This window comes from Elaeis guineensis, chromosome 1 (genome assembly GCF_000442705.2).
Source record: "Elaeis guineensis isolate ETL-2024a chromosome 1, EG11, whole genome shotgun sequence".
NCBI lineage: Eukaryota > Viridiplantae > Streptophyta > Magnoliopsida > Arecales > Arecaceae > Elaeis > Elaeis guineensis.
The window spans coordinates 181,174,096-181,201,319 of NC_025993.2; the positions used below are offsets into that span (position 1 = coordinate 181,174,096).

General features: G+C 39.5%; 1 protein-coding gene and 1 non-coding gene across 7 annotated transcripts in view; both read right to left on the minus strand.

Annotated features, from left to right (window-relative positions):
- Positions 1-27,224, minus strand: part of LOC105039951 (uncharacterized) — a 36,405-nt gene that overhangs the window by 3,202 nt on the left and 5,979 nt on the right. For 3 of the 6 annotated variants that reach the window (XM_073250614.1, XM_073250617.1, XM_073250612.1), the window contains 6 exons: positions 8,179-8,274; positions 6,574-6,673; positions 6,397-6,483; positions 5,854-5,945; positions 4,381-4,549; positions 511-566 (listed from right to left, as the gene is read on the minus strand). In XM_073250614.1, coding sequence (XP_073106715.1) covers positions 4,382-4,549; positions 5,854-5,945; positions 6,397-6,483; positions 6,574-6,673; positions 8,179-8,274 — 543 coding nt within the window. In that variant the 3' untranslated portion in view covers positions 511-566; position 4,381. Of the gene's footprint in view, positions 1-510; positions 567-1,330; positions 1,588-4,380; positions 4,550-5,853; positions 5,946-6,396; positions 6,484-6,573; positions 6,674-8,178; positions 8,275-27,224 lie in introns of those variants that run through there. The other 3 variants (XM_073250613.1, XM_010916281.3, XM_073250615.1) reach the window with 3 other exon arrangements.
- Positions 17,865-17,970, minus strand: LOC140855140 (small nucleolar RNA R71). The gene has a single exon (XR_012138171.1). It is a non-coding gene; the product is annotated as a small nucleolar RNA R71 (small nucleolar RNA).

A 27,224-nucleotide genomic window follows, 5' to 3' on the forward strand; every position in this document is an offset into this window, starting at 1 on the left:
ATCCTTCAAAAAAAAAAAAAAATGCTTGGATAAGGAAAATTAAGGGAAAGAGAGACCAAGGACAATGTAGCTGCAATGTGAGAGAATATTTCACATAGATGGCTTTAACATAAAACGTAGATCTGAACCAAGAATGCTTCACGTAGCTGACTCCAAGTAATTGGAATAATTGGTTGCAGTGATTATATTTGTAAACCTCGGTCATATGTTTGCCTAACCATAAATGATGACCATCAAGCTTGATCTCAAATATTTTGGGATAATAGTGGACAGTGCATGCCCTAAAAGTCACAAGATCTTTTACTTGATATATGTAACATTGAACTCCATACACTGAAATTTAAAAAATAAAAAAAAATAAAAAAGAGTTCATAATTGGACAAGGCAATCCACATTCACCATTCTGGATGATCTGAGGGTTGAGGTAAGGCGTATGATCCATGCCAACAGAGTTTTTCTGTGCTATCTGGGGATTCTAAACAGGTAAGTATTTGATACATATTGACTCACCGCATTCTCATCGCATTCCAATCAGCTTCTTTAGATGAAGCAAGAGCTGCCATGGCCTGCATGATATCAAAAACATGACAAGTTGAAGAAAGGATTTATTAATGTCAGTGTAACAATCTAATCTTGCTCAAATATTTAAGTAAAGAAAAACAGACTCCTCACAAAAGCTTAAAAAATCCTTCTTTAATAAATAGCTTTTTATTTTTATCTTCACTTTTATTTTTATTTTTTGGTCTCTTGCCCCTCCATTTAACCTTAAAAATAAAACAAAGTAAAATAAAATGAAATTCCAGTTAGAGCTTTTCTTTCCTTCACTTCTTTTTAATACAGAGAACATAACATATTTACAAGAATTAATGTAGAAAGCGACAAGATCCCATGCGACCTTCTTCTGTATCTCCAACATCCTTGTTCATCTACATAGGACGAAATTATCTTTATGCAAAAACGCATGGATAACAAATTAACTGACAATATGATAAAAAATAATTCGTTTTCCTACCAAAAGATATCAAAAATACCATAATCTACCTAGAGAATAGAACCCCATCAAAGAAACATTTTCTTGAAATAAAACCCTAGATAACATAAGGGAAAACTTTTCGGCAGAAAATCCACATCAAAACCCATTGCTAAAATGAGAAATCATCCCTAGAAACCAAACATAACAACCAAGAACATGAGAAAGGGATCTATATGCCGATCGGAATTCGAAGGCGCAAAAAATCCTTCTTTGACGATTTATATTCTTTAAATTGTACAAAGAAAACAATATGTAACAAAAAGAAAGAAAAAGGGAAAAGGATTAGGGTCTCCTAACACTCTGGACGCGGCTGGAATCGAGCTGGCGGTCTTCGACGCGGTCGGTGAGCTTGTCGAGGGCTTTGCTCTGCTGCTGTAAGTCCTTCGAGTCCACGGCGGCCGCAGCAGCCGCCGCCGCCGCCCCACCATCATCGCCGCCCTCCATTCCCCCTTCGCTACGGATCTCGCTCCTCCGTTCGTTTCTTCACTCTTTCCCCTCGCCGGCGAAGAGCAAAACAAAAGGCTTCCGCTAGTATCACCGGGAGAAGAGAAGTCAAGTGGCTTTCAAGGAAGGCCAGTAGCCACAAACGGATCCGGGTTAGTTAGACAGGGACTCAGACCTAATCTACCTTCGGCCACTAAATTGACCTAGCCAAAACTAGTTATTTGACATGCGTGGGACAAACCGCATCAAAATATATGTGCAGAGAGAGACTAAGTTATCCTCATATAGGTATCTACTTAAATTAGTTATGTCTAAATTGGATGATAAAATTTCATATTGATGATCCAAATTGTTGGACATGGCTCGAGCTAATCCCAAACTAGATAACTCATCTAATCCGTAATTTAATGGGCTTGGACACTAAAAATAGATCTATTGGACAAGTTTAGAGAGAAAAAATAAGTCCAATCTAAAAATCAGATTGAGCTAGAGAAAATTAAAAAATAACTTAATTTAATCTAAAATAATATAATTATATATATATATATATAATGTTTTTTAATAAATTAATTAATTTTATATTTTTATACAATATATGAAAAAAAAGAGTTCAGAGTTCTTCCAACACACCACGCTTCTTAGTTATTTCATCATAAGTTGCGCTGTATAGAGAGTATGATGGAGGGAAAAAAAAAAAGTGAGAGAGAGAGAGAAAAGGAAAAAAAACAGTCTTTCCCATTTCAGACAGTTAGATGGGTGACATTGTTGGCGCACGGTGCCAAATAGCCATTGATGTTGGAGCCATGCCCTATCTGTGATGGAGATGAAAAAAAGAATATATAGAAGATTGGGCTGATCGATGCACTTGGGATTGGCTCTTCAAAACTAGGCCAAGATTGGACAGAATTGTAAGCTTGATGGTCGAGCTGGGCTAAGTTTGAACTAATAGCATGCTATAAATTCTCTTGTTAGTTTCTTTAATGAACATCATCATCAAGCCTAGCTTGTGTTATAAAACCTGATCTTGTTTGGTGTTTAATCAATTCTAGATGTGATCAACTACCTCTAAATTACTTATATATAAAAAATCATACAATTTGGAAGTCCCCACCCATGTATCAAGTGATCAAAGAAAAAAACATCGTTTTATGTCACTTAAATTATCTAATATTTTAACCTCTCAATGCATGAGATAAAGATCTCTAAATTATATGAAATTTGATGCGCAAGTAATTTATAAGATAATAGATCATATGTGATAGTTCTAATCAGATATAGAACCTCTATTATCTGATTTAGACCTGATTGAATTTAAGTAGAGATCCAATAAGTATAGTCAAGTCTCTCTCACTCTCTCTCTAGGTAGATAGATAGACATGAGAAAAAACATTGATGGGCGTAACTGCGTGATAAATATATAATCTACACTTCCATATGCATTATGTTTGTTTGCCTCTCCATGATATGTTTTTATTATTGAAAGAAGAAAGTAGACAGAGTACAAGGAAGAAGATTTTTGGCACCCGGCTTCAAGGTGCAACATTTCAAAATAGATGAAAAGTTAGAATGCCTGTGGTTCGGGATTAAAGTGAATAACTGTTTTTATTCCATTTTTTCACTGTAGCCCAGCAAATGCTAAGGTTATTATTTCTTTCAAGATGGAGTGATTTATTTCAAATAAAGTAGATTGGAAATAAATTATCCCGTTAATGTTTAGGAAAATGCAGTCTCAGCAACCATCCAAAGTAACTTCGGACCTAGATATGATTATTGTATTAAACAACTGTATCAAATGGATGATGAGAGTTGGACTAGTAATGAGGCAGTAAGTAAAACCTAAGAGCATGTTTGGATGTCCATCTGAACCATCCAAAAATCTTCTACCTTCAATAAAAAATCTAAACGATAAAGTTAAAAGATAAAGAAATTTCAGGGATATCCAGCAGGCCTGGAGCAAATCGTTTTGACCTCTCTACGAAAAACACTTGCTATGGGCGCCCAAAAGTTCATGGAGCCACAATTGCTGAATCGGTAATTTCATATTTCACTGAACCATCCCAGTTTTGGCAGAAAATCTTGCAAGTTGCATCAACCCCAAATATGAGGGGAGATTTGAAGCATTACTCCGTTTCTATTGGTCTACATTATCCAAATTTTCAGAGTTGGAAACTTATTTGCAGCCTACATTTACACACAAAACAAAAAAACAAAATAAAAAATTACGGCTCGGACAAGACCAACACAAAAAACACTCCACTAAAAATGTATCGCCGAGGTTTTGGATTCGGTGTTTAGATAGCGCATCCTAAAAAAATGGATCGAGTAAAGGTTGTTCTCCCTCCCTTTTTCTACCAAAGAAAGAAAAATATGTTCCAGTACCCACCATAAGTAGGTTAAACCCATACCGATCCTTGACGTTAATGACACATGGGTTTTGTGGGGTTCATATCATACATAAAGACAATTTAACCGTATGAAATTTAGCAGGGTTCACCTAGCGGAACCAACCCCCAAACCGCATGCACTTCCATGCAAGTATGAAATAATACACATATAACTAACATTGGCAATAATTCAAGCACATGATCGGGCAAAATTCAGCATTAACTAGTTGGTGGAGGAATGGTCCTTTCTACTTTTGATGATTATTATTTAAGACTAAGATAGCGTGAATAGTTTTGGTAATAGCTTTTATGTCTACAAAGCAAGCGCCACCAGAAATAAGAAATTTCATTCGGGTTCTCCGCATTAGCATGGTGAGCTAGAGTACGTGTTAGAGTGATGAAATTATGTCAAATTAAAAAGTAGACTTACTGTTATAAATACCCAGAAAAGCACTGATAGTTAGGGAGCATCATGTTTTAATACGACTTCCCTTCAGATGCGCGAGCACGGATGTTTACCTCACATAGAAGTCGTCTGTTTAGGCAAAACAAAAGGCATGCTGTAGCACTTCACAGGCCCAACCAATGCTAAGGCTTCTTGAAGTGCCTCCAAGAAATGCTCTGGATAATCTTCAATTTTCGCATGGCCATGTTGGGTTGGCATTTTGCGCAAGACTCTTCCAACAATCTGCAGCAAATTTAGTAGGACTTCAAGTATAATTTTAGAGAAGGCACACCTCTGAGCATCAGATTAGTATTTCAAATAAAAATTTCAACAGATCTTGAAATTGAACGCATAACATTAGATGGTCAAGTAACAAACAAAATACAAATAATAGTAACAGCACATGGATGTGTTAGTAAAATATACGCACAATTCTTCGCCAATGAAAAGTTTAGGAGTTAGCTATTATAGCTCATTTTTTTTCAGCATACGCCTCCATGACGGTTGCAGTTCGTACAGCTCCTTTGAATGTTGAACCTTGAAACGACCATTTGCACTTCAAGTCACCCATCTTATATATGCTGGCATGATATCATCCTACCTCCTTCCCCCAATTACAAATCATATCTAAAACCATTTTAATCTTTTTAAAAATCACAGATCAATTAAAAAAAAAAGGCTGAAGATCATCCTGCCACAATGCATGACATTCGCTGAAACCGTTGATTAAGAAACTCTGCTTCTTTGGCAAGGATAATAATTGAGCTCAAAAGACCAAAATGAGCCAAAGAAGAGCATGCTTGGATTATGAGTTTTCTTAATCACTGGCATGTAACCAAATTTTTTTCCCATATATTTCGCCATGAAGATCATCCTCAATTAGATGGATAATACATTTTAAAAGTTCAAAACTGAAAACCCAAAATATGAAACTTTTATTCCTCACAACTTAGCTACCATATGCCTCTCTGGTTTGGATCATATGTTTTCACTACTCATGAGAGAAACCTGGTTGCTAGCAGAACTGCAGAAGTTGAGTGGATTACATAATCACTGATAATTAATATAAAAAGCATTGAGGCACTGATCTTCCACCATCAAATTGAGGAGATAACTTATAATTAGTCGACATGTGTTTTGGCAGGTGTCTCTAAGAAGTAGGATATATCTAAAGCAGAGATTCCTTCATTTTCCTGAGGCACAACCTCACGGTTCTTGGGAAAAGTCAGCTTTGAGTGTTTAATTTCCAACAACAGATTACTAAAAATCTTCCTCAAAAAGTGGAGAAGCTTTTGGGACTGAAATTGTTGTATCACGTTAATACAATTCTATCAATCTAAACAGTAGTTTACCAGATCAACTTATCATAAAGATAGCTATGAGAAAAGGAAGTAATATGACAGCCAAAAACAAAGGGAGGCAATACTGCAGGAAAGAGAATGATAATGAACAGGGACAGGTTTATCTTCAATATCAATTAGCAAAACAAAAGGTTTGATTATGAAGAATTTGCTCAAAAAATTGCTTGCGGTAGAAGAAAATGGAACCTTCCGTGCATAGCCACCATAAGCTATTCCACCAATCAAGGCTTGTTCTAAACCTGTTGATTGAGCAGCACCACTTGTATCCGAAGAGTGCCCTGCAAAAAGAAAAAAATTAAAAGAATTAGTTCATCCATTCCACAGTTAAGACAGCAAGTGTAAGATATGCTTGTTGCAATTGCATACATCTGAAAGTTAGAACTGGAATAAACAACTTAATCAGATTTTGAATATTTACTCTCTTTTGGTTCGCTAAAGCAAAGTATCCTAATCTGTAGTCCATTTGTTTTATCATTCAATGGGTAAAAGCTGGATCTGTTCCGCAGCTTTGCAGTTGCAAATGATATCATCCACTAGAACATCAATGAAAAGCTTAAAGCATGCAGCAATAAGATAATTCCATCCTGACATTTATCACTGTTCAAGATTCCAACATTAATGAGTGGTGACAAAAATAGTCCATTTCTCAAACACTTGATGGCAGTGTATGAGAAATTTCATGAGAATCATATAACATATGTCAGTTTCTAGAAGAACAAAAGTGATTACCAGAAATGGCTGTTGTCTGGAAAAGACCCACTTTTTTTAAATGGTTAATTGTATGAGAATTAGTGCCACCAGCAAGTTGATAGAAACCTACAGAGTCAACTTCAAAATTAATAATCTTTCGAGAACAGGTATAATCAGATATCACTTAATCCAACCCATGTTATGCCATATATGTACCACAAGGCTTGTCCAACGTGGAAGCCAAATGAACTGCAAAGGCAATTGCTTCTCTTGTTGCACCTCCACCAATGTCTCCACTCATGGGCCGCCCATCCAACTGTGACAACAAAGCATTTGTTTACAATGATATGTATCGATTAAAATAGGGAGACAAAATAAATACATACACACATACATACAAAAGCACCCTTATGAGAAGTATAAGCAGTAAGGCTCAATGTCAACTGATGAATTGAGAACTGAAAAGATGCATGAACATCTATAACTACATTTGTACAAATTGATATGTTGATGACCATTGTTGCATCAAATAGAATGATAACAGCCAGAGCACAATAGACATGACGGAAATGGAAACAAAATGGCAATTAGATGTCTTACTTTAGGTGTTTCACATATTTGAAATATGTTAGGTACAGAAATGTTTATACGACATATTTTCCACCACTGTATATAATTATTAAGCATAATAAAAATAGCTTAATGGCAACCATTTGGCAAATATTTTTAAACAAACTACCTTTTTTTATCTCCAATCATTTTATTTCATTTCTTCTGTTTCTAGGCTTCCTTTACTTCTCTCTCTCGGCCTCTCATTCACCATGTAGCACTGCATGTTGGTCAGGTTGAGTCCAGGAATTGCTTCATCTAGATCCAATCCCATTTTAAGCTGTGTCCGAAACTAGATCCAACCCAATCCATTTAACAGTTATTTCATGATCCAAAGCAGAAAATGGGTTGACTTGAACTGGTCTAGATCCAAATCCAACCCCATATTAGGGGTTTCATTGGGGTTGGGTTCAGGGTTGGGGTATACTCTGGGGCAAAAAGCTTCAAGATACCAACAAAAATTAGTTAGATATAGTTATTTAGGTACCAAAAATGATAATATAATTTCCCCATAAGTATCTTAGGAGAATTCACTAGATCCTTTTGCATTCTAGTTATCTTAGCTCAAAATCAGTCATTGAAGCAAATTGAATAAATATATGTCTCTCTATATAGTTATTTACCTATATGGGTTGGGTTGGGTATTGTCAGATCAAGGTGGATCTAGGAGCTATCCACCCATTCTAGTCCACATATTATTCCACATTGGATTGTGTTGGTGTCAGGTCACAAGGAAAAAAAAAAGAAGTCCAATTGCAACCCTATTTTTAGGTCTGGATCTGAGTCAGATATCGGGGAGACCTATAAGTTTGCAGCCTTACTACCATGGGGAAGAGCACTTCTCCTCAACTAGACATAGAATTTTCCAAGAAAAATGCCTTTACTTTTTCAAACAGGAAAGAAAATGAAGGATATGGCAGTAATTGTATTCATTCTTTTCTAATTAAAATTTGCCTAAAGGAAACTAGAAGTACAATCTTATGTGCCATGATAAGAACTTCTAAAGCAATTTGTGTTTTGTGCTTAATGGACAGCAAAGAAATCTTCAATTCAACATCTCTTAACTTCTCCAGCCCTAAACTTTTAACATGTTTAATTAGAATATTCTGCATTAGAGGTAAGTATTGACCATATTGAAGAAATTTCCAAACATGTGATATCAATAAAACCAAAAAATATTATTGAATACAATTTTGCTATCAAAGATAGGACCTGCCATAAATTGTAGCACCGAAGATGAGACTCCATTATTGAGTATATCATTTTCATCACAGCAACAGTTGATTCACCTACATCAGGCATACTAACCTGGAAAATGAAAGCTTGAAATATTATACCAGGTATGTTCATAATAAATACAGAAAAAATCAAGGGATTTTCTTTCCTATTAGAATAAATTTCACTATCTGTTCTTTCACATCGAGTTCAGGCTCAGCACTCAGAGAATTCAAATCGAACAATCTTCTCGTCCAGATAAATTGTGAATCCATATTCACTAAATAACTTGAACTAGAACTTATGAGAGTATTGTTAGAGCATCACAACTGAAAATTAAGAGATAAAACCCAATTTAAATATAAAATGTCATATAAAGAAAACAAGCAAATGGAAGAAGTATAATGTTTTCAGAAAAAGACAAGAAATTTTCTCTGCTTCTTGCTTATGCAGGGGCAAAAAGGGCTTTCTTCATCACCCAATTGGACCTCTGCAGCATTTTCTCTCACTTCCCTCATCCACAAGCAACTAAAAGCCTTTTGACAATATACAAAGAGAGGAATGTATTTTTGATATGAAGGACAAACTAAGCGTAAGCACAATACCATGAATCAAAGAAACGGGATTACTATGGTACAACTGCATCATGGTTCGAGCTGTTTCTGTACAATTTTAAGTGAAGTGGAAGGGTAGCTAAAACAAGCATGAGAGATGATGAAAGAAAAGCAGATCAAAGGAAAGAATAACGAAGGGGGTCAGCACCATTTGCGCACATTCTGCAGTACAGAGCCGAGACACCTGGCTTTCCAATTTTAACATAATTGAACTTGAAATAAGCACCAAGAACTGTCAAGCAATCAACAGCAATTGTACTTACAGGGCTTGGCATGGGCATAAGGGAAAAGCTCAGAAAAGTGTCCTCAAAACAAGTTTTTTTTTTATCCAATATAATTGCATAAACTCAAGTGAAAAATGGGCATGTATAGGTTTTACAACTTTGTTTAAACTCAAAAATGCTTGAAAATGAAAGTAAAAACATTTCTTCATGCTCTAGCAACCACAATGCACTCATGCTATCATGTTTTACACTTATCCATGAAGTTATGATCCATTTATAACTTGTCAATTAAGATTTACTATTTACATCCCGTCCTCATTTTATCATGCGTAAGAACATACTAACTTATCGGGTTTGAAATAAAAACATAGGGTGTAAAGAGGAGAGGTCTTGTCAAATGGATAATCTAATTCCTCTGAAGTTTTGCATGAACAAAACACCAAACAAAGGTACCACCCAAGCGAATTCTGTGTACCTTAAAGACGTTGAGGCAGACCGGTTCGGTAAGAAAGTATGTGAAGGAGTACAGCTCTCTTATGTTGGACATCAAGGATATGTCCAAGGCAGACAGGCTATTCAATTTCCTGTCTGGCCTCCAACCATGGGCGCAATTGGAGTTGCGACGGCAAGGTGTCAAAGACTTGCCTGCCGCATTGGCTACCGCTGATGCCTTGGTGGATTTGCGAATCAGTAAACCCAGCAATGGGCCTTCAACAAGCAAGCCAAAGTTTGCTGAGAAAACTCATAAGAAGAAGCCAAAGTTCAAGGATGCTGGAGAGAAGCGGACCAAGGATGCTGATAAAGGGAAGGCAAAGGTAGAGGGTTCCCACCAAAGGAGGGATCAAGCCAACCCTCATCCTGGTTGCTTCATCTGTAATGGCCCTCATCTTGCCCGAAATTATCCCAATAAGGGCAAGATAAGTGCCATTATTTCCAAAGAAGCCCATGATGATGACTCTGATTCAGAGGCTACACACCAAGTTGCACCATTGCAATTGCTTGGAGCAATTCAGGCAGAGAAAGCCAAGGAACGCCCCAAACTAATGTTCGTGCATATGAGAGTTAATGGACATCAGCTTTCAGCCATGGTGGACACTGGTGCCACTCACAGTTTTGTGGCTGAAAGGATCATACCTACTCTAGGCTTGAGTGTGGTGAAGCACCCGAGCCATATCAAGGCAGTCAATTCCCAAGCCCAGGCCGTGAGGGGCATGGCCTTTGATGTCCAAGTGACCATTGGCGGATGGGATGGTCGCATGAACCTGATAGTGGTTCCGCTGGACGACTACAACTTGATCCTTGGCAATGACTTTTTCGTCGCTGCCAAAGTAGCGATATTGCCACACTTATTTGGACTAATGATCCATGATGAGAAGAAACAGCATGCCTTCGGATGCTGGTGTTTGCGAACCAAAGGTGGAGATGGTCTCCGCCATGCAGTTGGCCCATGGATGGAAGCGGGGCCAAATGACTTACCTTGCTGCTCTCATTGATATGGGCTCTGATGAGACAGCAGAGGTGCTAAAGGAGGTGGCTAAAATTCTGCAGAAATTTGGTGATGTGATGCCTTCGGAGTTGCCTAAAGAGTTGTCGCCTCGACATGCTGTAGATCATAAGATTGATCTTATGCCCGGCACAAGACCTCCTGCCAAAGCTCCCTACAAAATGTTGCCTAAGGAGTTGGCTGAATTAAAGAAGCAGTTGGGTGAACTGCAGGATGCAGAAAAGATACAACCATTCAAAGTCCCTTTCGGTGCCCCTGTGTTGTTTCAGGAGAAGAAAGATAGTTCTTCTAGGCTCTGTGTGGACTACAGAGGCTTAAACAAAGTCACCATCAAGAACAAATACCCAATGCCCCTGATTTCATATTTGTTTAATTGTTTATCCAAGGCTGCATACTTCACCAAGTTGGATCTACGATCAGGTTATTGGCAAGTGAGAATTGCTGAAAGGGATGAGCCTAAAACCACTATGGTTACGAGGTATGGATCCTATAAGTTCTTTGTCATGCCGTTTGGCTTGACAAATACACCTCCAACTTTCTACAACTTAATGAATGATGTCTTTTATGATTATATCAATCAGTTTGCAGTTATTTATCTGGATGATATAGTCATATATAGTGATTCTTTGGAAGAACACCGAAAGCACCTTAAGTTGGTATTCAATCAGCTGAGAGAACATAAGTTGTATGTAAAGAGGAAAAAGTGTGAATTCTGCTGCAAGAAAATAAATTTTTTTGGGCATGTGGTGGGCAATGGCACGATGAAGATGGATCGGAAGAAGGTGAGGCCATTTTGGATTGGGCAGCACCTACCAAAGTTGCCGAGTTGAGGAGTTTTCTTGGTTTGACCAACTACTATCATAAATTTGTGGCTGGCTATTCCAAGAAAGCTGTCCCATTGACAGATCTATTGAAGAAGGATCAGTCGTGGGTCTAGACTGAAAGGTGTCAAGAGACCTTCAAGAGATTGAAGGTGACTGTTTCTTCGAAACCAGTGCTCAAGTTGCCTGATTTTATGAAGCCTTTTGAAGTGCATATCGATGCCTCCGATAAGGCTGTTGGGGGTGTTTTGATGCAAGAGGGACATCCGATTGCCTTTGAAAGTTGGAAACTCAAGGAGACGGAACAGCGATATTCTGTCCATGAGAAAGAGATGCTGGCTGTGATGCATTGCTTGAGGACATGGTGGGTCTACCTGTTGGGTACCAAGTTCATGGTGAAAACTGATAATGTGACTACCATATTTTTCTTGATGCAGAAAAAACTGTCTCCTAGACAAGCTTGGTGGTAGGAGTTCTTAGCTGAATATGACTTGGAGTGGGAGCATAAACCTAGGAGGCATAACCAGGTTGCTGATGCCTTGAGTCGGAAAGGCGTCGTGGAAGTGGCTGCTGCCATTTCCTCGATTGAAGCAGACTCCACCGACAAGATTCTGATGGCGGCTCAATCGGATAAAGGCTACCAAAAGTTGCTTCAACAAGTTCGAGATGGTGTGACCCAGAGATATTGGGTTGAAGACAGTCTATTGATGGGTAAAGGCAATAGACTATATGTCCCTGATAGTAGGGGATCGAGGAGACAACTCATGAGGGAGTCCCATGATTCTCAGTGGACGGAACACCCGAGAAGGGAGCGCATGATGGCTCTCTTGTCTCGTACATTCATATGGGCGAAGATGGAGGAGGATATTGAGGCTTATATTCGGTCTTGCTTGGTGTGCCAGCAAGACAAAATAGAGAGGTGCAAGGAGGCGGGTCTCCTACAACCATTGCCTATTGCGGAGAAGCCATGGGTTTCGGTATCCATGGACTTCATTAGTGGCTTTCCTAAGATTGAAGGTATGTCTTCTATCATGGTGGTTGTTGATCGCTTCTCCAAGTATGCTATTTTTGTCCCAATGCCAGAAGCATGTCCAACGGAGACTGCTGCAGACTTGTTCTACCGAAATGTGGTGAAACATTTTGGGTTGCCTTCAGATATTATCAGTGATAGAGATGCTCGGTTCACAGGGAGATTTTGGACCTATCTCTTCCAATTGATGGTTTCTGAACTGAAATTCTCCACAGCAAACCGTCCTCTAACTGATGGTCAGATGGAGAGGGTGAATGCTCTGTTGGAGTATCTCAGGCACTATGTGACCGCCAGCCAAAGAAATTGGCTGAAGCTATTAGACACCGCTCAGTTCTGCTACAATCTTCATCGATCCTCTGCAACAGGATTCAATCATTTTGAGTTGACGGTTGGACGACAACCTCTTACCCCTCAAGAAGTTGCCTTGCAGAAATTTGGGAGAATCTGTCCAGCAGCCTATCGGTTTGCCCAAAATCAGCAGAAAATGCTGGAAGAGGTGCCAGACAGTCTTAATAAGGCAGCGAGGAGGATGAAGAAATATGCAGATAAAGGGCGTAGGTCATTGAAATTCGATATAAGGGATAAAGTTCTGCTGAAACTCACTATTCAAATTTGAAAAAGGATCAACAGTAAGAAAGTACATTGAGGCCTGATTCCAAGATATGATGGATCCTTTGAAGTGGTGAAGAAGGTGAAAAATGTTGCCTATCGGTTGCATTTGTCGGAAAGACTAAAGGTACACCCAACCTTTCATGTGAGTTATCTAAAACCTTTTTATGAAGATGTAGATCCTTCAAATATTTAGGTGCAACGAGCCCCACCAACAATAAGGCGACAGTTTGACAAGGAGGTGAAGAAAGTTCTTCACCACCGGACTTTGGGACACAATAAGAAGAATAGAAGGATCGAGTATTTGGTCCAATGAAAAGGAGAATCAGAGAATGAGGCTAGTTAGGAAAAAGAGACTTCATTATGGCAGTTTGGAGAGGCAATCCAAACTTACCTGTCATGCCTCCCTTCGAGGACGTTGGGATCTTCGGGTGGGGGTGGTTTGTCACAGTCCCATTAGCTGACTTTTGGGATGGCACGGGCTGATGCTTTTGCCGTGCCAATCCCAAGTGTGCAAAAGCTTTGCGGGAGCTCTGCAAGAAAAAGGTATGGCCTAGTACTTGGATGGCCAGGTTAAGTATTGGCACCAGCAGACGGATGTCAAGATGCAGCAGTGCGCGGCACCATGGCATTGTGCGGGCAAGGGTGCGCATAGCAGTGCACGCAAAGGTGCCACGACAGGACGCACCGCACTGCAGGGTGTGCGCGGCAAGCACTGCACCCGTGTGGTAGCATGCGTGTGGCAGCGCCCCTGCTGTGGCAAGCACTGCACCCGCATGGTAGCATGCGTGTGGCAGCGCCGCACGCGGCAACAGGGCACGTGCGGCAACGGCACACGCACAGCAAGGGCGCGGTAGCAGTGCGCGCACACGGGTGTGCAGGGCGCGTGGCACTAGCACGCGCGCATGGGCACGTACGGTAGGACGCGTGCGCGCATGAGCTCGCAAGGGTGCGCAACCTGGCACCCGAGCGCATGCAGCCTGGCACTTGGACACGCGTAGCCTATGGCTTTGGCATGCAATTGGCATGTTGGACAGAATTCTGAGTTGGCCGGTGGTTGCCTTTGATTGTCTTGATCAGTTGCTATCCAGCGACAGTTTGGGAGAGTTTTCAGCAGTTGACTCCCAACTCCTTGGAGCAGTTTGCCTCCAAACAGATGGGGGATGGTTCCAAGTTGGTTCCCAGTAGTTAGATGAAGTTGTCCACCGCCTATGTATGCCATGCTTGCTGGCTTGTAGCAGGCAGGAGTGGGTGAGCGTGGAATATTCAGAGAGACTGTGAGCGGATCTCTATTATTCAGAATTTTGTGGGAATTGGAATAAAGAAAATCCTTGATATTTTCTCAATGTGCCTTGATATCTTGTCCCAAATCCACTTTGTGTGTGCATCTTATGGGGTGGGGAGTGTTGAGAGGCTAAACTAGACAGCAGTCTAGTACCGTAGAAGGCTTGTATTCTTGCAAAAATTTTTGGACGAGAATCAGCCCTGTGACAGTTGAAAAAAATAAAATAAAATAAAATAAAAAGTTAGTATCATAACCAATTTCAAGGCTCTATCAGTGAAATCTTGACCAATTTTAGTGCCAAAATAGTGAGCATTGGGGTGGCGCTCATGCGAACAGATGGCAACAACATGGAAGCTATCCGTGAAAAATTGTTTCGATTGGAGGCAATGATCGGGATGCCTCAAAATGAAGCCGCTAAACCTTTGTGGTCGCAAGTGGAGAACTCGCTGGCCACATTGGCTCTGCTGCAAGAAGCCTTCGCAACGGCGCAGCAACACTTGGAGGAGATGACATTTGATGTCAGACTCCTCAAGACGATTCTACAAAACCCTTCGCGGGGAGATGGTGCCATCAAGATGAAAGTCCTTGACCCCAAGCCCTGCAATGGCATTCGGAGTGCCAAAGATTTGAAAATTTTCTTGTGGGACATGAAGCAATATTTCAAGGCTGCGCATGCTCCTGAAAAAGAGAAAGTCTCTATCACCAGCATGTATTTGGTGGGGGATGTCAAACTGTGATGGAGAACTAGAATGGAAGATGTTGCGAGGCAAAAGATTGATACTTGAGAGGTGTTGAAGCAAAAATTGAAGGATCAATTCCTCCCTTGCAATACAACATTGATAAACACATAATTTAAGTCATTTAAAGCAGAAAATCATATTTAATTTATTTTATTTATTAAGAATTTGATGCTTCTTTTTATGTTTTACAGGAAAGATGATCGCCGATACAAAGAGTCCGATTCATAGATCAAAAAGACTCAAGTTTGAAGAAATTTGGACTTAAAATAAAATTAAAATAAAAGAAAGACGCATCCGGTATTATAGAAAATGAAGATACTATGCAAGGAATCCAAAAGGATACAGATGTCATTGTAAAGAAACAAAAGTTTCTTTTTGGTATGTGAAAAGATGGTTCATGTTGATTTTCTCTGGGCGGTTTCACGTGAATTCAAAGGCTGGCTGGCGCTTGTTTCACATGAATTCAAAACAAAGTGGTGCGCGTGGACGTGCTGACGCGGGACGCAGTGTGGACGCGGGACGCGGCGTGGACGCGGGGACGGGCGTGGACGCGAGACGGGCGCTGACGCGGGTGTGGGCGCACGGCAGACGAGTTCAAAATAAGAAAAAAAATAATATTTAGAAATGTTTTGAAAGATTTGTATTTTTTTAGTCCCACATCGGAAAATCATGTAAAACTCCTCCCCCCTAATATCTATAAAAAGGCTTTTGTACTCCCATTAGAAGGGGAGCCCAGAAATTCTTCTAAAGCCTTGCATAGAGGAATAGAAAGGGACTACTTCATGAGCAGCTAGGCTGGCAGTCTCGGGAGTGGAGAAGAAATTTTGTAACGACACAGAGATGGTTTATTGTTCTAAACTTTCCTGTATTTCTTTATATGCAATAAAGATTATATTTTTTATTTAAATTGTCATGAGTTCTTTAATTGTTCTCATTTATATGTTTTTATTTATGCTTTCTTGTTAGATTAATATTAGGAATAGCTTTTACTTCCCGGAGACGCGCCGTGATCTACGGATACGGGGCGTGCCGAGGAAAGAAGAGTTATTTACCCAATACTTTTCGGAGATGCGCCGTGATCTACGGGTATGGAGCGTGCCGAGGAAAGATAGATATTTTTCCTAAGATTAATAGCATTCATTTAATTAAAAAAAAAAAGAAAAAGAGATACAACTCTGCTAGTGCAAAGTGATTCAAAACTCCCAAGTTCTTTATTTTCTAATTACCTTAATTTTAAGATAATTTATTTTCTAAATCAAAAACAACGTTTCTTTCTTTTATCTTGCAATCTCAACTTAGCCCAAGGTCCCTGAAGATACGATCTCGACTCATCCTACCTACGTAGTGAGTAGAGTTATTTTTGGTGCTATCAACGACTACGCATCAAATTTTGGCGTCGTTGCCGGGGATCTTAGCACGGTTGAATTAAAAAATTGAAAAAAAAAAAATTAAAAAAAAAAATACTTTTCAGTTTTTATTTTTCGTTTTAAATTTTTTTCAGTGCTTTCTAGCTAGATAATCTTATTTGCATAATTACAGAATTACCTTGCATAACTAATTTACTACTTAGGAATTTTGCTGCTTAGAATAATTTGCTACTTTTCATAGCCCAGTGATTTATTGCTTTTTAGACTTAATCACTTAAATTTATTTTCTTGTAAAACTAAAAAAAAAAAATCATTGACATTTCATAACACTTAACTAAAATAGCATAACCTCAAATATAAAAATTTCTAACTTGATTGGACACCTTGTTTCTTTGCATTGCATCTCCATAATTAATCTTAAGGGCAATAACCCATTAACCAGATAAGGTGGGGATTTGATCACCCTTCCTTGGCCCACAAATCACTCCCTTGCATTTGCATAACCTAGACCTTAATTTAAAATCAACTAGACGTCAGCCCTAGGAATTTCGAGCTCAATAGGATAAGAAAGCTCTAGAGTTGAACCGAGTGCGGATTGGTTAATTGCTTGGTGTCTAAGGCAAGTGATTAAAGAAAGTGGTTTTCAATTGGTTCCATTGACTGACCTGGCCAACTTAGTTGGTGTCTAAGGAAAGCAACGAGCAGGGAACCTCCCACATCTTACGCTTACCTGGCCAAGTCAGTTAGTCAGTCTTGAGCTTGGAGTGCTCAAAAGCAATCTTGAAAGTTAGGAGCTGTCTAGATCTAAGTTAACCTTAGGATAGAGAGTCTATGATTGTTTAAGTTGATTGCAATTAACATCTAAACATTAATTAATTTCTCCCTTTTCATAGATTTAAGATTCTTAGGTTCTTCTCTTTAGATTTTCTTCATTCTTTTCTCACTTTATTATAAAAATATATATTATAAAAAAAAAAAAATTCTGTGTGTGCTCTACAGTATAATTGTAAGGTGTATGCTTGGCCGTAGATCGTTACGACCAGAAATCCAACCTTTTGATCCAGAAATAGAAAGAACCCTTAGAGCCAACAGACATAAAAAGATGGACCGAAATCAGGAGAATGATCCACCCAAGCAATTGAAGGAGTACTTTACTCCTTCCACATATACCTACTCTCCTTGTATTCAAGTGCCCCCTGTAGAGGCCACTCAATATGAAATTAAGTCCAGTATAATCCAAATGTTACCTTTATTTTATGGACTTAGTAATGAAGACCCTTATAAACATCTTGAAGAATTTCTTGAGATATGCTCAACTGTCAAAATTCACAACTTCTCCGATGATGCTCTTAGGTTGAAATTATTCCCTTTTTCACTTAAGGACAAAGCCAAATACTGGCTACATACTTTGGATTCCATGACTATATCAACCTGGGACCAGCTGCAAGGAGAGTTTCTCAAGAAATATTTTTCCATAGGAAAAACTAATCAAATAAGGAAAGCCATAACTAGTTTTTCCCAATTAGATGGAGAAATGTTTCATGAAACATGGGAGAGATTAAAAGACCTTATTAGAAAATGTCCCCACCATGCTGTACCCAAGTGGCAGTTAATCCAATGTTTTTATGATGGGCTCTCTGAAAGACATCGACAAATGGTCGATGCATCATGCGGTGGGACATTTATGCTGAAAAGTGAGGATGAGGCATGGCAACTGTTTGAAATTTTAAGTGAAAATTCATTACATCATATGTCTGCCTCTATTAGAGATAAACCCATGTTAAACTCAAAAAGAGGTGGAATATATGAAGTAGGAAATGCCATAGATATCCATCAAAAGGTAGATGAACTGTCCCAAAAATTAGATCGTCTTCTAAACACTGGACAATCCCCGATTCCACCTAATCCAATCCAAGAAGTTTGTGCATTGTGTGCAAGTCCGAACCATTTTGTTAGTGAATGCCCAGCCGCACCCCAATTTCCTGAGTTTGTGCACGAGCAGGTTCAGCAAGTCCAACAAGCTCGCAGACCGGGAAACGATCCATATTCGAACACTTATAACCCCGGCTGGAGAAACCATCCAAATTTTTCCTGGAGACCACAACCAGTGGTTGGTCCTGCTACACCTCGACCTCAATATCAAGACCCAACATATAGGCATGGACCATACCATCAATTTCAAAATGTTCCTCAACCGTCTACTACTGGTCACAGCTCAGCTTTTGAGGAAAAAGTCCTGAAAGCACTAGAAAGATTAGAAGTCAACACTCAGACCCTTAACTCCCACACACAATCCATTGCTAAGCTAGAGACCCAAATAGGTCAACTAGCAACTGCATTCAGTAGGAGGGAAGGAGAAAAATTACCTAGCCAACCAGAGAGCAACCCAAGAGGGCAATTTGTGATTGAGAGTTCTAATACCCCAGAAGCTTTTTCTGAACATGCCAAATCAATCATGACTCTGAGAAGTGGGAAGGTCATTGAACACACTAGTAAAACCAATGAGACCGACCCTAAATCTCTAACCGAATCCAAATCACCCAAGAACAAGGAGGACCTGAAAATAGAGAAGGAACCAACTGCACCGGAATCATCTTACTTGCCTAAAGCCCCATTTTCGGATGCCCTGAAAGCCCCTATTCCTGCAGATAAGAAGGGAGGAAAACTCGATGAGATGTTGGAATTGTTTAAGCAAGTCCAAATTAATCTTCCCCTTCTAGACGCAATCAAACAGGTCCCTACTTATGCCAAATTTTTGAAGGATTTGTGCACCCAAAAACGTAAATCTAGATCACAAATCCCAAAAAAAGTACGTCTCACTGAACAGGCTAGTTCTGTCTTCCAGCATGCCACTCCTCCAAAGCTTAAGGACCCAGGAGCCCCCATCATTTCCTGTGTTATAGGAGATTATCACATTGAAAAAGCTCTTCTGGATTTAGGGGCAAGTGTGAATCTTTTACCTAGTTCGGTGTATGAACTTTTTGGATTTGAAGAACTGAAACCCACATCAGTCACACTGCAGTTAGCCGACAGATCAATTAAGGAACCACGTGGAATGCTTGAGGATGTCTTGGTCAAGGTAGATGAGTTTTACTTTCCAGTTGATTTTCTGATTCTCGATATGGAATTAAGTGGCAACCCCAGACAAATTTTCATTATCTTAGGACGACCCTTCCTAGCTACGGCAAATGCATGCATTAATTGTAGGACAGGAGTCATGGACGTATCGTTTGGGAATAAGAAACTAAGACTGAATGTGTTTGGTGCTTCCCAAGGACCATCAATGGATAGTTGCTTCGAAGTAGATACACTAGAAGATATTATAGAAGATGCAACACCCATAATTCTAGCACCAGACCCCTTAGATACTTGCTTGGCTCACTTTGGAGTGTGTGACTTTGAGGAATATATGAAAGAAGTTAACATCTTGTTAGATACACCACATGATAAAACCACTCCTCCATGGACAATCAAGTATGAGCCATTGCCCACATTAGCCAGTACACCAATAGTCCCATCTTTAGAATCACCACCTACGTTAGAATTGAAACCTCTTCCTGCTACGCTTAAGTATGTATTTCTAGGACTCAATGACACCCTCCCGGCAATCATTGCATCAGACTTGACCCCTAATCAGGAAGCACAATTAGTTGGTATTCTGAAGAAACACAAAGAGGCTATCGGTTGGTCCATTGCCGATTTAAAAGGAATTGACCCCTCCATTTGCATGCACCATATTCATTTTGAGGAACATGCCAAACCCCATCGAGATATGCAGAGGAGATTGAACCCAAAACATGCGTGAAGTAGTAAAGAAAGAGGTGGTAAAGTGGTTAGATGCTGGAATCATCTACCCCATATCCGATAGTAAATGGGTTAGTCCCACTCAAGTAGTACCTAAAAAATCTGGTATTACTGTGGTGGAGAACGAAGAAGGTGAACTACTTCCAACTCGCATATCATCTGGATGGCGAGTATGCATAGATTATAGAAAACTGAATGCCGTTACTAGGAAGGATCATTTTTCATTGCCCTTCATCGATCAAATCCTAGAACGGTTAGCAGGACAAAGTTTCTACTGTTTTCTTGATGGTTATTCAGGGTACAATCAAGTACCTGTATTTCCGAATGATCAAGAAAAGACTACCTTCACCTGCCCCTATGGCACCTTCGCTTTTCGGCGTATGCCATTCGGGCTTTGCAATGCACCCGCTACATTTCAACGGTGCATACTGGCCATTTTTTCGGATATGGTGGACAAATGTCTTGAAGTTTTTATGGATGATTTTTCTGTGTTTGGAACCACCTTTGAGGATTGTCTCCATAATCTTTCCAAAGTTCTTAAATGGTGTATGGAGACAAATCTTGTCCTAAGTTGGGAAAAGAGCCATTTCATGGTGCGGAAAGGAATTGTATTAGGACATATTATTTCTGAAAAAGGGATCGAGGTAGATAAAGCCAAAGTTGAGGTTATTTCAAAACTACCACCCCCTACTTCGGTCCGACAAATACGATCTTTCTTAGGTCATGCCGGATTTTATAGACGCTTCATCAAAGACTTTAGCAAGATTTCAAGACCCTTGTGCAATCTGTTGGCCAAGGATACACCATTTGTCTTTGATGAAGACTGTTTGAAAGCGTTCAACACATTACGAACAGCCCTGACAACAGCACCCATAATAAAACCCCCTGACTGGTCCATTCCATTTGAGATTATGTGTGATGCCTCTGACTTTGCAATAGGTGCCGTCTTAGACCAAAAAATCAATAAGGAGCCACATGTGATCTATTATGCTAGCAAGACTCTTTCCAATGCCCAATTAAACTACACCACAACAGAAAAAGAACTACTAGCAGTAGTGTTTGCCCTTGAAAAATTTCGCTCATATCTGTTAGGGTCTAAGGTTCTAGTTTACTCTAATCATGCGGCTCTGAAACATCTCCTCTCAAAGAAAGATACTAAACCGTGTTTGATCAGATGGATCCTTCTTTTACAAGAATTTGATATGGAAATCCGAGATAAGAAGGGTTCTGAGAATGTGGTAGCTGATCACATCTCCAGGATCTTAGTTGAACACACGATAGGCATAGATGAGGTCAAAGAAAAATTTCCTGACGAACAACTTTTTGCAATCTCTTCTAGCCGTCCTCCATGGTTTGCCCATATTGTCAATTACTTATCAACAGGACAAGTACCTTCTCACTGGACAAAACAAGAAAAAGATCGATTTTTCTCGCAAATTAAACATTATTTCTGGGAAGACCCTAAACTATTCAAATACTGTCCTGACCAAGTTATTCGCCGTTGTGTCTCCGAGAGTGAATTCCAAAGCATTCTCACTTTTTGCCATTCTTCGGCATGTGGGGGACATTTTAGTGGAAGAAAAACTGCAGCAAAAGTACTGCAGAGTGGGTTTTATTGGCCAACGCTTTTCAAGGATGCACATGAATTTGGCCGAAGTTGTCTGCGATGTCAGCAAACAAAAAATTTATCCAAGAAGGATATGATGCCGCTGACCCCCATTTTAGTTGTAGAAATTTTCGATGTTTGGGGGATTGATTTCATGGGACCTTTTCCAGCTTCATTTGGATTTGAATATATTCTGGTGGCAGTTGATTACGTATCAAAATGGGTGGAGGCAATAGCTACACGGACTAATGATAATAAAATTGTAATTAGTTTTATCCAACGAAACATCATTAGTCGATTTGGCTTCCCAAGGGTGATCATTAGTGATGGGGGGACTCATTTTACGAATAAATATTTTGAAGCACTTATGAAAAAATATAATATTTCACACAAAGTGGCCACACCATATCACCCCCAAACTAATGGTCAGGTAGAGGTGTCAAATAAGGAGATTAAACATATCCTAGAAAAGACGGTTAGGCCCGATAGAAAGGATTGGTCTCTTCGCTTAGACGATGCATTATGGGCTTACCGTACTGCTTTTAAAACACCCATAGGAATGTCTCCCTATCGACTTGTATTCGGAAAAGCTTGTCATTTGCCGGTGGAATTGGAACATCGTGCATTTTGGACCATACGGCAATTTAACTTTGATATGAAAAATGCAGGTTCCAATAGGAGACTCCAATTAAATGAACTTGAAGAGCTATGCAATGAAGCATATGAGAGTGTCAAAATTTATAAGGCTCGAACTAAAGCATATCATGATAAATTTATTGCACGAAAAACGTTCGAGCCTAATCAAAAAGTTTGGCTCTTCAATTCTAAGTTGCGTCTGTTTCCTGGAAAACTTCGCTCACGTTGGGACGGACCTTTCATTGTAACTCAGGTATTTCCTCATGGAGCTATAGAACTCAAAAATCCTAAACAGGGGAACACTTTTAAAGTGAACGGTCAGCGATTGAAACCTTACATAGATGGAATTAGTGATGGAGAATTAATTGAATCTGTTGATTTAGTGGATCCAAAACTGCCATAATACTCAATTCAGTCTGGCTGAAGACGTAAAACTTAGCGCTTGTTGGGAGGCAATCCAACGATTTCATATTTTTTTTTACTTTACCGCAGCTGCAGGAATTTAGAACAAGAGCCTATTAATCAATGAAGCTATCTTCAACTTCCAAAGCAAAATTATCCCAGGTGCACTCTCTCTTTTTATTTCCTTTGCTTTCCTACTCCATTGAGGACAATGTAGATTAAGTTGGGGGGGAGGAAATTAATCAAATCCTCGAGTATGGTCAGAAATAATTAGTTTTGTGGATTCAAATTTTATTAGGCATCCTAATAAATGAATGATTAACGGTCAAGATAATTTTAGAGATACTGAGGAATAAATTATTAAGAAAACCCAATGAATGGTAGGGTTTAAACTAGATCAAATTTTAGGAGTGATTCTACAAACCCTCTTCTTACTGATCTCAATAAAGAATCTGCTTCATAAGAAATTGGGTGGAAAGATCGAGGTATGCAAAAAAAAAAAAAAATTCTCCTTAAAAAAAAATTCTCCTTAAAAAAAAAAAAAAAAAATATTGGTTTCCTACTGAGTAACCGGGCCCTTTCGCCTAAGTAAGCGTTGTGGTTCGCGTAAAAAGGTAGGCAATGTTATATAATAAAAAATAATAATAATAATAATAATAATATATATATTAAGGAGACTAAATTGCAAGAAGATAATAAACCTCTTTCCCATTAAGTTAGAGGATTTAAAGAGTAAAGTGGGGAGTTGGTGAAAGAAAAGCTCTGAAATTTCTTTAGTTAATACTCAACCACTAATTGGGTCAAATTGATAATCCAATGAAATATCTCTTTAATGGTCTGACCAAGTATCATCTACCTTTTGGGATGCCTAACCTAATTTTTGATTCAAAACCGAGTCAGTACACAATGCTGATATATCTATTTTACTCGAGGACGAGCAAAATTCAAGTTGGGGGGTGTGATAAACACATAATTTAAGTCATTTAAAGCAGAAAATCATATTTAATTTATTTTATTTATTAAGAATTTGATGCTTCTTTTTATGTTTTACAGGAAAGATGATCGCCGATACAAAGAGTCCGATTCATAGATAAAAAAGACTCAAGTTTGAAGAAATTTAGACTTAAAATAAAATTAAAATAAAAAAAAGACGCATCCGGTATTATAGAAAATGAAGATACTATGCAAGGAATCCAAAAGGATACAGATGTCATTGTAAAGAAACAAAAGTTTCTTTTTGGTATGTGAAAAGATGGTTCACGTTGATTTTCTCTGGGCGGTTTCACGTGAATTCAAAGGCTGGCTGGCGCTTGTTTCACATGAATTCAAAACAAAGTGGTGCGCGTGGACGTGCTGACTTGGGACGCAGTGTGGATGCGGGACGCGGCGTGGATGCGGGGACGGGCGTGGACGCGAGACGGGCGCTGACGCGGGTGTGGGCGCACGGCAGACGAGTTCAAAATAAGGAAAAAATAATATTTAGAAATGTTTTGAAAGATTTGTATTTTTTTAGTCCCATACCGGAAAATCATGTAAAACTCCTCCCTCCTAATATCTATAAAAAGGCTTTTGTACTCCCATTAGAAGGGGAGCCCAGAAATTCTTCTAGAGCCTTGCATAGAGGAATAGAAAGGGACTACTTCATGAGCAGCTAGGCTGGCAGTCTCGGGAGTGGAGAAGAAATTTTGTAACGACACAGAGATGGTTTATTGTTCTAAACTTTCTTGTATTTCTTTATATGCAATAAAGATTATATTTTTTATTTAAATTGTCATGAGTTCTTTAATTGTTCTCATTTATATGTTTTTATTTATGCTTTCTTGTTAGATTAATATTAGGAATAGCTTTTACTTTCCGGAGACGCACCGTGATCTACGGATACGGGGCGTGCCGAGGAAAGAAGAGTTATTTACCCAATACTTTCCGGAGACGCGCCATGATCTACGGGTACGGAGCGTGCCGAGGAAAGATAGGTATTTTTCCTAAGATTAATCGCATCCATTTAATTAAAAAAAAAAAAAAAGAGATACAACTCTGCTAGTGCAAAGTGATTCAAAACTCCCAAGTTTTTTATTTTCTAATTACCTTAATTTTAAGATAATTTATTTTCTAAATCAAAAACAACGTTTCTTTCTTTTATCTTGCAATCTCAACTTAGCCCAAGGTCCCTGAGGATACGATCTCGACTCATCCTACCTACGTAGTGAGTAGAGTTATTTTTGGTGCTATCAACGACTACGCATCAAACATAGGTTGCAAGGGACTCCTTAAAGAAGTTGAGGCAGACCGATTCGGTAAGAGAGTATGTGGAGTACAACTCTCTTATGTTGGACATCAAGGATATGTCCGAGGCAGACAGGCTATTCAATTTTCTGTCTGGCCTCCAACCATAAGCGCAATTGAAGTTGTGACAATAAGGTGTCAAAGACTTGCCTGCCGCATTGGCTGCCGTTGATGCCTTGGTGGATTTACGAATCAGTAAACCCAGCAATAGACCTTCAACAAGCAAGCCAAAGTTTGCTGAGAAGACTCACAAGAAGAAGCCAAAGTTCAAGGATGCTGGAGAGAAGCGGATCAAAGATGCTGATAAAGGGAAGGCGAAGGTGGAGGGTTCCCACCAAAGGAGGAATCAAGCCAACCCCCATCCTAGTTGCTTCATCTGCAATGGCCCTCATCTTTATCCAAAATTGTCCCAACAAGGGCAAGATAAGTGCCATTATTGCCAAAGAAGCCCGTGATGATGACTCTGATTCAGAGGCTACACACCAAGTTGCACCATTGCAATTGCTTGGAGCAATTTAGGTTAAGAAAGCCAAGGAACACTCCAAACTGATGTTCGTACGTATGGGAGTCAATGGACATTAGCTTTCAGCCATGGTGGACACTAGTGCCACTCACAGTTTTGTAGCTGAAAAGATCATACCCACTCTAGGCTTGAGTGTGGTGAAGCATTCGAGCCGTATCAAAACAGTCAATTCCTAAGCCCAGACCGTGAAGGGCACGGCCTTTGACGTCCAAGTGACCATTGGCAGATGGGATGGTCGCATGAACCTGATGGTGATTCTGTTGGATGACTACAACTTGATCCTTGACAATGACCTTTTCGTCGCTGCCAAAATGATGATATTGCCATACTTATTTGGATTGATGATCCATGATGAGAAGAAATCTTGTTTTGTTACAGGATGCAGCATGTCTTCGGATGCTGGTGTTCACGAACCAAAAGTGGAGATGGTCTCCGCCATGCAGTTGGCCCGTGGATAGAAGCGGAGCCAAATGACTTACCTTACTGCTCTCATTGACGTGGGTCCTAATTAGACAGCAGAGGTGCCAAAGGAGGTAGCTGAAATTCTGCAGGAATTTAGTGATGTGATGCCTTCGGAGTTGCCTAAAGGATTGCCGCTTCGACGTGCTGTAGACCACAAGATTGATCTTGTGCCCAATATAAGACCTCCTGCCAAAGCTCCCTACAGAATGTCGCCTAAGGAGTTGGCTGAATTAAAGAAGCAGTTAGGTGAACTGCTGGATGCGAAAAAGATACAACCATCCAAAGTCCTTTTCGGTGCCCCTGCATTGTTCCAAGAGAAGAAAGATGGTTCTCTTAGGCTCTGTGTGGACTACAGAGGCCTAAACAAAGTCACCATCAAGAATAAGTACTCGATGCCCCTGATTTTAGATTTGTTTGATCATTTATCTAAGGCTGCATACTTCACCAAGTTGGATCTACGATCAGGCTATTGGCAAGTGAGAATTGTTGAAGGGGATGAGCCTAAAACCATTATGGTTACGAGGTATGGATCCCATGAGTTCCTTGTCATGCCGTTTGGCTTGACAAATGCACCTGCAACTTTCTACAATTTAATGAATGATCTCTTTTATGATTATATCGATCAATTTGTAGTTATTTATCTAGATGATATAGTCATATATAGTGATTCTTTGGAAGAACATTGAAAGCACCTTAAGTTGGTATTCAATCAACTAAGGAAACATAAGTTGTATGTAAAGAAAAAAAAATGTGAATTCTACTGCAAGAAAATCAATTTCTTTGGGCATGTGGTGGGCAATGGCACGATGAAGATGGATCAAAAGAAGGTACAAGCCATTTTGGATTAGGCAGCATCTACCAAAGTTGTCGAGTTGAGGAGTTTTCTTGATTTGACCAACTACTATCGCAAATTCGTGGCTAGTTATTCCAAGAAGGCTGCCCCATTGACAGATCTATTGAAGAAGGATCAGCTGTGGGTTTGCACTGAAAGATGTCAAGAGACCTTCGAGGGATTGAAGGTGGTTATTTCTTCAGAACCAATGCTCAAATTGCCTAATTTTATAAAGTCTTTGAAGTATATATCAATGCCTCCGATAAGGCTGTTGGGGGTATGCTGGTGCAAGAGGGACATC